We start from the raw sequence: 13,477 nt of genomic DNA, 5'->3' as shown, positions 1-13,477 counted from the left end.
GAACCCCAAACATATATTCTGGAGCCATCATAGACAGAAAATTTTTCTGGAGGAAAAGAAAGTTTCCAAAAACGTAGAAAGTGTAAACTACCATCAGCTGTATAACCACATTCTAGCTAGCTTTATGTGTGATGATTACTAACTCCTAAGAACTAGGAAAAATTGGGAAATCTAACTAAAGATAACCCGAACATTTACAATCTCCAAAATGGTTTATTATGTCCTAGACAGAAAAATTTTTAAGAGTTACAAATAAGTAGGCTGCTTTAGTTAAATGTAAAGTGACATAAAATTTAATAAAATTGATAATTCATAATTGTTGGGTCCTAAACTCCAAACCGTCAAAATGGCAGTGCCACTGACAATGTCCTAAATGACAGTCGGGGCCCACCTCTGGTTGGACCCTGATACGGTAAAAGATTGCTGGCAGATAGACAAAGTCTTATACTCAGCATTCATTAGGAACCTGTGAAATTGGTCTCTGCTGTCAAGAAAGGCCATCACTTTTTATCTCCTCTTACCTCAAATAGGGGATCGAGTTCACTATTACCTCATACTTATAACACCTATCAAAGCTCTGGCTCTTCTGTCTGCTATCCCCTAAACTCTCAGGTTATTCCAGCTTATAGGCTTCCTTTCAAGCCTTTTTCCTTTGTAACCTTCTTGTCATCCTGTTTGCTTCCCAAGAGATATCCCTTAAAGTCCCCCAAATGCCTTTGACTTTTCTCTGGGCCCTGAGAGAGGGCAACGGTGCCTTTGAACTTCCCCCAAATAAATATTTCCACATACAGAGTGGTGTGGTAGTTATTCCTGGTAGTCAACTTGATTACATCCGCAATGAACTACAAACCAGAAATGGATGGCACGCCTGTTGTATTGACTAGTTTTGTATGTCAACTTGACACAAGCTGGAGTTATCACAGAAAAACGAGCCCCAGTTGTAGAAATGCCTTCACGAAGCCCAGCTGTAAGGCATTTTCTCAATTAGTGATCAACGGAGGAGGGCCCAGCCCATGGTGGGTGGTGCCGTCCCTGGGCTGGTGGTCTTGGGTTCTACAAGAAATCAAGCTGAGCAAGCCAGGGGAAGCAAGCCAGTAAGAAACATCCCTCCACGCCTCTGCGTCAGCTCCTGCTCCCTGACCTGCTTGAGTTCCAGTCCTGACTTCCTGAACAGCAATGTGGAAGTGTAAGCTGAATAAACCCTTTCCTCCACAACGTGTTTGTGCAGGAATAGAAACCCTGACTAAGACACCTGTGATCCAGATCTTGAGGCTGGAAGACAGGTTTCTGATCTGGATCTTGACATGGAGATCTTGAGGCATGCTGACCATGAAAATCTTACGAACAAGCAAGGTAGTAAATGACTTTAATTCCAGGAGACTGAGGGAAGCAGATCTCTGAGTTCAAGGTCAGCCTGGCACAAAGCAAGTTTTAGATCCAGGCGTGGTGGTACACACCTGCCATCTGAGCCACACCTCTGCTGGAGTCCTACATTAGGACATTGGAAGAAGGAAGATTCACTTTATTTTGTCCTTTTGCACCTACCGGCCAACACACCTGGTGAAACCTACTTCTACCGGAGATCAGCTTAACCCACTCCTCTCATTCGACTGAGCAGCTACTAGATCCTTGGACTTCCCATTCACAGCCACCTGTGGTCAGGTTAGTTGAACTACAGACTGTAAGTCATCACAATAAATTCCCCTAATATATAGAGAGACATTCCATAAGTTCTATGACTTCAGTGTACCCTAACAAAAACAAGTGGACTAGTTAAGTATCCGCTAATGCAATAATAAGAAAGTGTTCTAAAGAAACTATATAAGTTAAGTTAGATATTAATTAAAATGATTTATATCAGGGCTGAATTCTATACTGGTTCCTGACTAGTGCTTTTCCTCTGAACTTACTTCTTTATCCCCTAGATATCTTCTAGCTTTCCATGAATAATTTTTCTTAAAACTCTCATGGTTATCCTAAAAAAATCTTAATATAAGCAAGTCCTAAAATTCCTTTCAGCTTCAAAGTCAAAAGACTCAGCTTGGAGTGAGTCAAGATTCCTGCAGCTGAAGGGAACTTCTCAGGCTGTTAAAGTTAACCAAATGAGGCTCTTTCTCTGTCCTCTCAATAACATCCCTAAGAACTTACACTCAGACCCATATTTCAAACATTGTTGGAGACTTTGTCATTTGACTAATAGAACCTGTTATCCCTTGCTTTTGAATTCCTTTGCTTCTTTTTTTTTCTAACTAGAAACCTACGAAATGTTTAAACTCCAGGACACCAAAATAGACATTACCTAGACTAACACATATTCTGTTCCTGTTGTATTCAGTGGATATCTGGTGTTTTGGGGGCCACTTATTAATCCCCGATTTTAAGCGAACTTTACTTAGTTTTAATTACTTCACGTTTAACCTTGAAAATGTACAAAAGTTTTTAAACAAAAGTTTAAAAATTGACAATATTTGAACAAATTGTTGCAAAATAAACTTTAAGTTTATAAGATACAGCACACACACATACAGTCATATAAAAACACAGGTACAAAGAGTGTAAACAGACATAAGAGAAACATTCTGTGATGTTATCATGTTTTACTCATGAAGGTATCAACTTCAGTATATAAAGTTATTATATATACATATATATTAATTTTAAGTTTTATAATTTAAAATTATTTTTCACAAAATTTCTATAGAAAGTGTGTACAGTTGTTCTGAATGCTTTATGGAAATCATTCTGCCCATTACTACTTTTATATGTTGTTGGTCCACTACGTCTATGAGTTCCAGACCTGTGGATTCAACAAAGGAATGAAAGTATCTGGAAAATATCACATCTGTAATGACTCTGTATAGACTAATTCCATTAATTTTTTCATCAAAGTACAATATAACAATTATTTATTTTGTATTCTGTATTATAAGTTATTTGGAGGCTGTCTTCTTTGGGTTTTATTGCTGTGAAGAGACACTCTGGCCAAGTCAACGTGTATAATGAAAAACATTTAATTGGGGCTGGCTTAGAGTTTCAGAGGTTTAATCCATTATTATCATGGAGGAATAGATGATACTGGAGAAGGAGCTGAGAGTCCTATATCTTGTTCCAAAGGCAGCAGAAGAAGACTGTCACTGGGCAAAGCTTACGCTTATGTGAGACCTTGGAGCCTGTCTTTACAGTGATACACTTCCTCCAACAAGGCCACACCTCGTAATAGTGCCACTCTCATGGGCAAAGCATTCAAACATGTGAGGCTACAGGGACCACATCTATTCAAAACATCTGAGAGGTTATCTAAGGATCTAGACTAAAGTGCCAACAAGAGTGGTGCCACTTTAATTCCAGGACTAAGGAAGTTAGAGGTCAAACCGATATACACATTGAGTTCCTAGCCAGACACTCTACACATGAAAGCCTATTTCAGTAAATAAATAATAAAATAATAAGTAAATAAATAACTGAGGGCAACACATGTATGTTACATGTAATTAACATGCTGTTCTATGCTAATAATTAACATATTAATAACACACATATAATTAACATAGGGTGATATATACACATATTACATGTAATTACTGTGGAGCTTGCTATCACAAACTTGAATAGTCACAGGTTTATTACCTCTGGGGTTTTTCATGGGGAACAAACATGCTAACTTCCAGGGCTCTACATGGATGTACAGACTATGTATTTATGTTTAAAGTATGAGTGACATGAAAACCTACTGAAAATAAGGATAACTCAAGAGTTATAAACAAAAATTATAGTTTAAATAGTACTAGAATTTGTGAAGTTGGAAGTCTTTAAAACATTATTTTGCAGTAGTTGACTTTAAATTTCCTTCGATTTCTTTCTTCAGAGATTTGACGTTCTTGTCATACTGATCTTTCTCTTGCTTAGTTAGAGTCACTCCAAGATATTTGATATTATTTGTGACTATTGTGAAATGTGTTGTTTTCCTAATTTTTTTTCTCAGCCCATTTTTCCTTTGAGTAGAGGATGGCCGCTGATTTGTATGAGTTAATTTTATATCCAGCCACTTTGCTGAAGTTGTTTTCCAGCTGTAGGAGTTCTCTGGAATTTTGGGGGGTCACTTAAGTATACGACCTTATCGTCCACAAAGAGAGTGTTTGAACAAGAATGATACTCCAGTTTAAGTTAAGGCTAGGGGTGCTTATGACGGGTTTAGTGACCTTAAGACCCCAGTGGACTGAGAAGCTCTGGACAGGAAATCTGACTTCACTAATTATCTGTGGGATAATTATCTGTTCTGAATACTTCTAATTGGAGGATGAACATTCCTCTTTGAGTAGTACTACCATTTTGAGGCTGAAGGAGAACTTAACTACATCTCTCTCCCAAAGTCTCCTTTTCAGTCCTATAAAAACACGAAGCATTCAATGCCATGTGCACCCCGTTTTCCACTTCATAGAGAGATGGGAGTCCTTCAGTTTTTCTAATTAAAGAACAGTTTTGTGTTTGGAGATGCCTGTCTGCTTTCTGTTCTTCCTAGCCAACTACATCAGTCTACATCAAACTAATTGCTGAGCCTGAAATAGACTGGGTGTGGTGTGAGAGGATAAGAGACAGAGGGAGAGAGAAAGGGAGAAGAGAAAGAGAAGAATAGGTAGAGGGAGGGAGGAAAGGGGAGAGAGAGAAAGAGAGAGACAGTCAGAGAGCAATTAGAAAATCATTGCTTACTCTCATGATATTTGAGCCACTATTGCACCAGTGGGGATGTATGGCCAGGCAGGAGTTACTGTAGCTCCAGGGTTCACAGATGGACATGATTTATAATTACTTCTTCTAGAACTAAGAAAGTTATTCAGTAGGGATGAAGCTTCCAGTCTATAGTAGCTTGATGTCCTCATGTTCTATGACTCAAGTATGTGACGTCTTCAGCAATAGGACATCGTTTTATCATCAAGATCTGGAGGCTAAACAAGAGCAATGGCAATAGTCTCTAATATCTGAGAACGTATGGGAACTCACTTGCCAACAGCTCCACTGGAGATAATCTATTCCTAACATCGGGCTTTTTATTTGTTGGTCTGTGGTATCTCATATTGATGAGAGTTACAGTAGGTTCCAAAACAACTTTCCTTGCTGTGAATCAATCACCAAATAGAGCAAAAATATTAAATTTTAAACCATCTTAATAACATCTCTGAATATCATATACTATGGAAAACTTATGATTGAGACATGTAATTCAGGCACTATCTCCTATCATTTAAAAATATCCAAACGTATGGGAAAGTATACTCAACAAATCATATGAATTTTGATGATTGTATTAATATATGTGTAAATCATAAAATAATTTATTCAAGACAGTCATTTTATCTGTTCTCACATATTTCTTTCACTAAGAACATTCAGGATCTACTCTCTTAGATGTTTTCCAAGTACTAATTTTAGTCATCATTCTGTATGATATGTCTTATTGCTTACTTTTCCAATGAATTGAAATTCCTTTGACCTCAGCTGTGTGACTACCTAATAAAAAAGTCACAAGAGGGGTTGGGGATCTAGCTCAGTGGTAGAGCGCTTGCCTAGCAAGCACAAGGCCCTGGGTTCGGTCCCCAGCTCCAAAAAAAAGAAAAAAAAAAAAGTCACAAGAACTGATGTTTAAATAGGGGGATGTTGGCCTGGAAACCGGGAAAGGGAATAACAATCGAAATGTTAATAAGAAATACGCAAGTTAATAAAGATGGAGAAAAAAAAGAGATAGCTTAGCAGTTAAAAGCACTGGCTTCTCTTCCAGAGGACCCAAGTTCAATTCCCAGGACCCAACTCTTTATGATGAAAAAGTGTGTTACAGCAGGTCCAAGGAATCTGACACTTCTTGCATTTTTGCTAGTGTTTAGCTCTTAATTGTATACCTTGTTTAATTATTTTTAAATTAACCTAATACCACATAATTATATAACCCACCAATTTGTTACAGTGAAGTGTAACTGATTTCATGATAAAAATTAAACTCTCAGTCCTAGAATTGTTTTAGCTCTTTAAACTGTTAGTTGCGTGGATTTTGAATATCCATGCATGACATTGCATACCTATTAAAAAATGCTATTAGAAAAAATAAACAACTTCTATTTTAATCCAAATTACAAATTACTAATTCTTTAGGGGTCTTAAACACATTCCATCCTGTTACAAGTTTATGGCCAGAAATGGCTCCTAGTTGTCATATGTTACTTTTTTTGCTCTTTAACTGATTCAGATATTTAAAATAAATGTTCAAGAAAATCATGACTAGAATACAACCTCACTTTGTTGACGATAGTATCTACTGAGCAGTGAGGGGATAGAAACCTTAGTTTTTATAAGAGAGGATAGCCCCTAAAACCTCAACAATGGTGGATATGAAACAAAAATCAGTGATTATTTCACTAACACAGTTGGCAAGTTTAGGTAGTGCATTTGTTAAGTTTCTATACAAAGCATCTGTAGTTTCTATATTAAGAATGCAAAAACAGACAAATCATTTCTCACCTACCACATGATCTAAAAAGTCTTGTTGACATATTTGGGAGTTTATTTTATCATGTATAAATCCTTTGAATTGTACCTATTCCTCACACTCCAATTCAAATGCACCAATAGGAAAAGCCATCTATACAATATTGTCAGTGCATTTTATGAGCATCCACATAAATAAAGTCTATGTCTTATAAAATAGTTTATTAAAAGCTGTTGCTGTATTGCTAGCCTTCCCACAAACAATTAGGAAAACTTAAAGACAGTAAAGATTTACTTCACAAATGACAAAAAGCCAGTGATGAATGTTTACTATGTGGCTTTCACACGAATTAGCTTAAAATAATATAAGTGGATTATAAATTACATGATTGCTTTAACATGTAATACAGTAACTATTTGTTAATGTACTAACACCAATACAAGTATTCTAACAATTTTTCTAGACAAAGCATGCATATTGGTTGCCTAAAATTAACCATTGCTGAACAAGGTTAATCAAGTAACATGACAGGATTTGTAAGAACATGCTTTAAAAGAAAGACGGATGAAATTTTGTTTCTTTAAATAGAGAATGAGTTATAGGAAAGTCTCTAGTTTCTTAACTATTTTGTATAATGTCCGTAAGTTTTCACTTTGACTTGAAAATGTTTCTGAATAGGTTACCTAATGCCCCCTTTACATCCTTATTCCTCAGAGTATAGATGAAGGGGTTCAGTGTAGGAGTTACTACTCCATAGAAGAGAGCCATAAACTTGGGTTGGTCTTTTGTAATAGAGGAGGGAGGCTGAAGATACATGCTTATGCCTGGGCCATAGAACAAGAGAACTACAATGAGATGCGAGGAACATGTTCCAAAGGCCTTTTTCCTTCCCTCTGAAGATTTGATTTTAAAGACAGCATGCCCAATACTAGCATAGGAGGCAAGAATTAAACACAGAGGAACAGCTATAAGAAAAATGCATACCACAGACAGAGCAAGCTCATTTGTTTCTTTTTCACCACAAGCAATTTTTATGAGAACTGGAATCTCACACACCAGGTGATCCATTTTATTGTGGCCACATAGAGGCAATTGCAGAGTCACAGTGGCCTCTGAGAAAGCATAGGAAATTCCAGTCAACCACACAAGGGACACTAACAGGAGGCATTTACGCTGATTCATTATGAGGGTATAGTGCAGTGGTCTGCAGATGGCTACATATCGGTCAAAGGACATAAGAGCCAGGAGGATACACTCTGTACCCCCCATTGTGTGGAAGAAATAAAGCTGGACTGCACACCTCATGTAGCTGATGGTCTTTGTGGAGCCCCCAAGGTTAGTTAGCATCTGAGGCACAAGGCTTGTGGTGTAGCAAATGTCCAGAAAGGAGAGGTTGGTGAGGAAGAAATACATGGGGCTGTGGAGACAGGGGTCTAAAATGGACACCAGAATGATGGCAATGTTCCCAATCATGGCTGTGGGGTATGTTACCAGAAGAATAATAAAGAGAGGGAGTTCCAGCCAGGGACGGTCTGCAAAACCAAGTAGAATAAACTCTTCTGGGTGACTTGTATTGGTCAGTGTCATTCTCTGCAATCTCACTCTCCTATAAAGAAGTATCAAGAAAGTTAGTACTATAGGAACAGCAAAGCCTTATGATTCATCAGTTTTGACTATAGAAACCAGCATTAGCATTCAGCATTTGGAATGTTATGGGTGACGCTTAATTGATAACTTAGTCCATATAGAGTTTTGTGCCAAGCAAGGGGACCTGGGTATTTTCTTCAGTACTCAAATAAAAAACATTTCTATAACCCCAGTTCTAGCTAAGAAAATCTGGTCCTATTTTGGAGCTTGCTGACCTGTTCTTGTAGCTGAATCGATGAGCTCCAGGCTTAGTGGGAGGCACAGTCTCCAAACATAAGGTAGAAATCAAACATAGATACATTTTACATAGTCTCTGGGTTTTATATGCACAACACACCGACAGCACAGAAACATGTATGCATATCCATTTATGTACATAAACACTCCTGGAGGCACACAAAGGAAATAATCTGACAAGTGGTCATTTAACTTCTCTTTGTGATACTGAACTTTAAAGGGGCTTTCTAATTATCTGACAGTACGTGTGGCATGAACGTGAGTAATTTTAGCAGCAGTGCTGAAGGCATCACTGAGACATCATAGAAACATTTCCAGGAATCAGTCAGAGAAACGGGTAGAAAGCGTTCTGAGCTCTGAACTCTCCGTCTGGAATGCTGGTCTGCCCAGTTCTATCTCCTGAGTGAATCATTAAATCGTTCGTAGGAGTAATGAGCACATTTGAGATCTAAAGACACCTCCACTTTATACTTGAGATTGAGAAATGTAGGTTAACCATATTTTTACTTCATGTTGTACAATTATAAACAGCCCCATATTCATAAGCCAAATGAGTGAAGCCTCATTTACAATGGTGTTCTTTTTTTTTATTTTTTATTTTTTGGTATTTCGATACTTTGTTGTATAACTATTTAGTGCATGTTTGGCATTCAGTAATTCATGATAAATTATAGTAAACTTGTTTATAAGATGTTTCTTATCATAGAGGTATTTGTTGATCAATCGAGCCCAATGCTTTATTTAATACAAAATTTGCTATACTATCAGGAACATTTTGATCTTTTGCTATTCATATTTTGTGAATATGTTTTTCATCACCAACTATCTCTTTTCTCAGCGGATGTCTTTATTTAGATAGAGTAACAATGAAATCCCAGTTATTTTATATTTCCTAGATGTATTGTCTTACTTCATAGCTAAAGTAAATGCTGATACAACAAAATCATGGAACAGAATAAAACAATGTCTGAAAACTAAAAATTACTTAACACATTTTATTCATTAATGCTTCATAAAAAAGTCATCTCTGAAAAATGAATATTTAACAGTGATAACATTCTACGGACAAGCCTGAGTTACTCCTATTGCTATTTAGCCGCTCCTCAGCAGAATACTTTCTTGTGCTTAGAAGCACATCTCAGTCTTCTTTTCATTGAAAGCTCACAGCCACCTTGTGAGGGTCCAACTCAAACTAAGATATGAATCGCGTTCTTTGACTACACATTATGCTAGGTCAGATGCATAGATTGTAAAAAAGGAAAAATCCTATGTGTTCAGGGAATAATTCCCATAACTTCTATTTTTAATGTAAATTTCAAAAATGAAATATGAGTATGGCTGTTCTGCCTGCATGTATGCCTGTGCACCACACATGGGTCTGGTGCCCACAGAGACCAGAAGAAGGCAAAGAATCCCTGGAACTGGAATTGATTGCGAATCTCTATGTGAATGCGGGGAATAGAACTCAGTTCCTCTAGAAGGCACTATTTGTTCTTAACGGCCAGGCCATCTAACCAGTCGCATGGACAACTTCTTAATGAGTCCTCTGTGATAAGCACTCTAGCAAGCTGTTCCCAGTCTGAAAATCCTTTAGCACCTGTTCCCAGTAAGAGACTCTTATTTCTGTATTTTAAGATTCTTCTAAGTGTTAGTTTCCTGATAGCTATGGCTAATCTAGGGATCGACCATTTTTCAGTGCCTAAAATACAGTAACCAAACAGCCCATTATAAGTCAGCACTTTTGGAATCCACAGAAAGTGCCTGAAATTAAGGGCATGGAGGCAGCACAGCTTCTGAGGTGACTATATTCATATAAGCACGACTAATTTCTGGTTATGTATTAGGCTAAATTCTTATTCCAGGAGAAGCTCTATGTTGTAGAAGAAATATGAAGAGCATTGGGTCTATTACTCTGATTATAAAATAATTATTTCCAAATACAAAATTTATGGAGCTGACGGAATACTGTTTACTTATCATTACTACAACTAGTTTTCCTTTTTTAAAAAAAAGATTTATTTATTTATGTGAGTACACTGTAGTGGTCTTCAGACACACCAGAAGAGGGCATCGGATTCCATTATAAATGGTTGGAGCCACCATGTGGTTGCTGGGAATTGAACTCAGGACCTCTGGAAGAGCAGTCAGTGCTCTTAACCACTGAGCCATCTCTCCAGCCCCTACCATCAGTTTTCAAACCTGAGTAATCCATTAGCTTTGTTTTTAAAAAGAGCAATTTTAGTTTTACTCGTTAATATTCTTTCATAATTAATTGTATCTAACTCTCATATCAATTAGTACTGCACCTTCCCCTTCCCATATTTCTTGAGAAAATGTATCTTACCTTCCTGTGTATTCATAATTATTCTGTCTTCAGGGTTTTTTAAATATTTTTAGTTTTATGATCTATCAGGGTACACTTATTGAATTCAATGACTTTTAATATTTTTTATTCTTCTGTCACAAAGTATTTACTGACCATGCCCTCACTTCCTCCCCTCCTCCCAGTTCCCCTCCACAGCTCCCCTCTCCCCTAAATCTATTGCTCCCATATATCCTTCAGAAAAGAACAAGTCTCCAAGTGACATCAATTATCACAGCATAACAAGGTGGATTGAGACTAGACACAGACCCTTATATCAAGGCCAGACAATGCAACCCAGTAGGAGGAAAAGGGCCCCACAAGCATGCAAAACACTTAAGGGTTCCACACTCTCACTATTACAAATCCAAGAAAAAATGGATGGAGCTAGAAAAAATTATCTCAGGCAAGGCAACCTGGATGCAGAAAGACAAGCATGATATATACTCACTTATAACTTGATATTAGCTGTTAAGTAAAGAATAGTCAAGCTTGCAATGCACGGATACAGAAAGGTCTAAGGGGGATGCATGTGTCTCCCTGGAAAGGGGAAAATAGATTTCGTGGGTGGATTGGAGGCAGGTGGGAATGGGAAGAAGGAGAGAGATTTGATTTTCTTATTTAATTATTTATTACAATTTCAACTCACAGAGTCGTACTCCTCCAGGAGTGTTTAAAATTACGGTTGAGTTTCAGGCTGAGTTCCTATTGGCCCGCTGTCCACATGCTTTTGCATTTTCATATCAGTATGTTATAGTCACATTCAGGTTGAAAACACACATTGTTGTATTAATATTTATAACCCTTTTGGGTTTGCAGGTTGTAAGAACAGTATTCATTTTGAAAACACCCTTCATTAAAGAGTATTTTTATCATACACTAAAGCATTGGATGAAACATTTGAGCAAGATTAGTCATATTTTAAACATTTGATCTGTATAAGATCAAATAACTAAACAATAATACTTCACTCGGGTGATCAACATGTGGGGAATATAGTGCTTCTAAGTTTGGTTTAGTGATAGACTGAGAAAGAAATGAGTTAAAAACTAAAGTCTAGTTGTTCCCAAAGCCACTGAAATGGATACAGCCAGATCTTACGAACGGCCTTTTAAAATGAAGCCGTTTTTCCTGTGATCTAATTAGATTCTGCAGCCCACACTTTGTAACCATCCTAAGAATGTATGTCGGTCAATACAGTTGTCTTTTCACTTACCTTATTTTGATAAACCCCCTTATTTGATTAAAGAGTGATTATAAAGTAAGATATTTGAACTTTTTTCTTTTCAGAATACAGAGAGATTCTAGTGTGAAGGTGAGAGTTTAAGATTTTCTTCAGAACTCTCAGGGTTTTGTTTGTACAAAGGAACCAAGTGGAGGAAAAGCTCAAGTTAGGAAGGCAATGATAGAAAATACCAAGAAGACTTTTGAGTTATCTTTCTTTGCTGTTCCCTAGAGTCCTCTGCGTTGTTTTCACAGAACTCATTTATTCTTCTCCAGGGTGATTAGGTATAGAAAGTACCCTGGGAAAGAGCTCTCCACAGACAGGCATAGCTTCTCCCTGCTGTGCTGACAAGAGAAGACAATCTCTGCTGCAGTGGGATGCACTTGACAAAGAAACCCATTGATTCCATTTCCCAACACACTGAGCACCCAAAAATATACACAATTAAAGTTGACCTTGTCGAATCAGTTATTCTGTGAGAAACTTCAGTGAGAATTTTTCTTGTGTAATCTTATTTATGGAAATCAAATAAAAAATTAAGATTTTAGTTATCTCCAGCATAACAATGAAGAGTAATTAAACCATGAGAATAATAAAAGTAATAGGCAATGAATTCATATGTACAACAATGTCAAGCAACCAGAGCTTCCAGGGACTAAGCCACTACCCAAAGACTATACATGGACTGACCCTGGACTCTGACCTCATAGGTAACAATGAATATCCTAGTAAGAGCACCAGTGGAAGGGGAAGCCCTGGGTCCTGCCAAGACTGAACCCCCAGTGAATGTGATTGTTGGGGGGAGGGCGGCAATGGGGGGAGGATGGGGAGGGGAACACCCATAAGGAAGGGGAGAGGGAGGGGGATGTTGGCCTGGAAACCAGGAAGGGGAATAACAATCAAAATGTAAATAAGAAATACTCAAGTTAATAAAGATAAAAATAGGCAATGAATTCAGCACTTACTATAAATAATCTAGAAAACTAAGAAAATGTTTAAATATTTAAGTTTTATGACCGTTAAAAGGCAATAATAATAGAATAATCTGCTTTTTCTTTAACTGATTGATTTCAGACCTGAGTTTAATTATTTCCTGCTGTCTACAGCTCTTGGATGTATTTACTTCTTTTTGTTCTAGCGCTTTCAGATGCACTGTTAAGCTGCTAGTGTATGCTTTCTCCAATTTTCCAATTTCTCTATGGTAGCACTCAAAGCTACGGGTTTTCCTCTTAGCACTGCTTTTTTTTTTTAACTTAATTTTTCTTAACTTTTTTTATTGGATTGTTTTTATTTAAATTTCAAATGTTATTCCCTTTCCTGTTTTCCCAACCATAAGCACCCTATGCGATTCACCCTCTCCCTTCTTCTAGGACAGTGTTCCCCCTCCCCAAGCCCCACCTCCACCCTCTCATTCCCCTACACTAGTGGGTCCATCCTTGGCAGGACCAAGGGCTTCTCCTCCCATTGGTGTCCAACAAGGCCATCCTCTGCTACATATGAAGCTGGAGTCTAGGGTCAGTCCATGTATAGT

The 13,477-nt window shown here is 37.5% G+C and overlaps 1 protein-coding gene across 1 annotated transcript; it reads right to left on the bottom strand.

Moving 5' to 3' along the window:
- Positions 1 to 7,123: 7,123 nt before the first annotated feature.
- Or2n1h (olfactory receptor family 2 subfamily N member 1H) lies at positions 7,124 to 8,062 on the bottom strand. The gene has a single exon (NM_001000895.1). The coding sequence runs from the start codon at positions 8,060 to 8,062 to the stop codon at positions 7,124 to 7,126; it is 939 nt and encodes a 312-aa protein (NP_001000895.1).
- Between the last annotated feature and the right edge of the window lie 5,415 nt (positions 8,063 to 13,477).

The sequence above is a fragment of the Rattus norvegicus genome, chromosome 20, assembly GCF_036323735.1.
Source record: "Rattus norvegicus strain BN/NHsdMcwi chromosome 20, GRCr8, whole genome shotgun sequence".
In the NCBI taxonomy this organism is placed as follows: domain Eukaryota; kingdom Metazoa; phylum Chordata; class Mammalia; order Rodentia; family Muridae; genus Rattus; species Rattus norvegicus.
The sequence above is the reverse complement of the archived record's forward strand: the minus strand, read 5'-3'. Positions and strand labels throughout refer to the sequence as shown.

What these genes read in the sequence shown, in the direction of transcription:
- Or2n1h (NM_001000895.1), bottom strand. Translation starts at nt 8,062, where the DNA reads ATGACACTGACCAATACAAGTCACCCAGAAGAGTTTATTCTACTTGGT.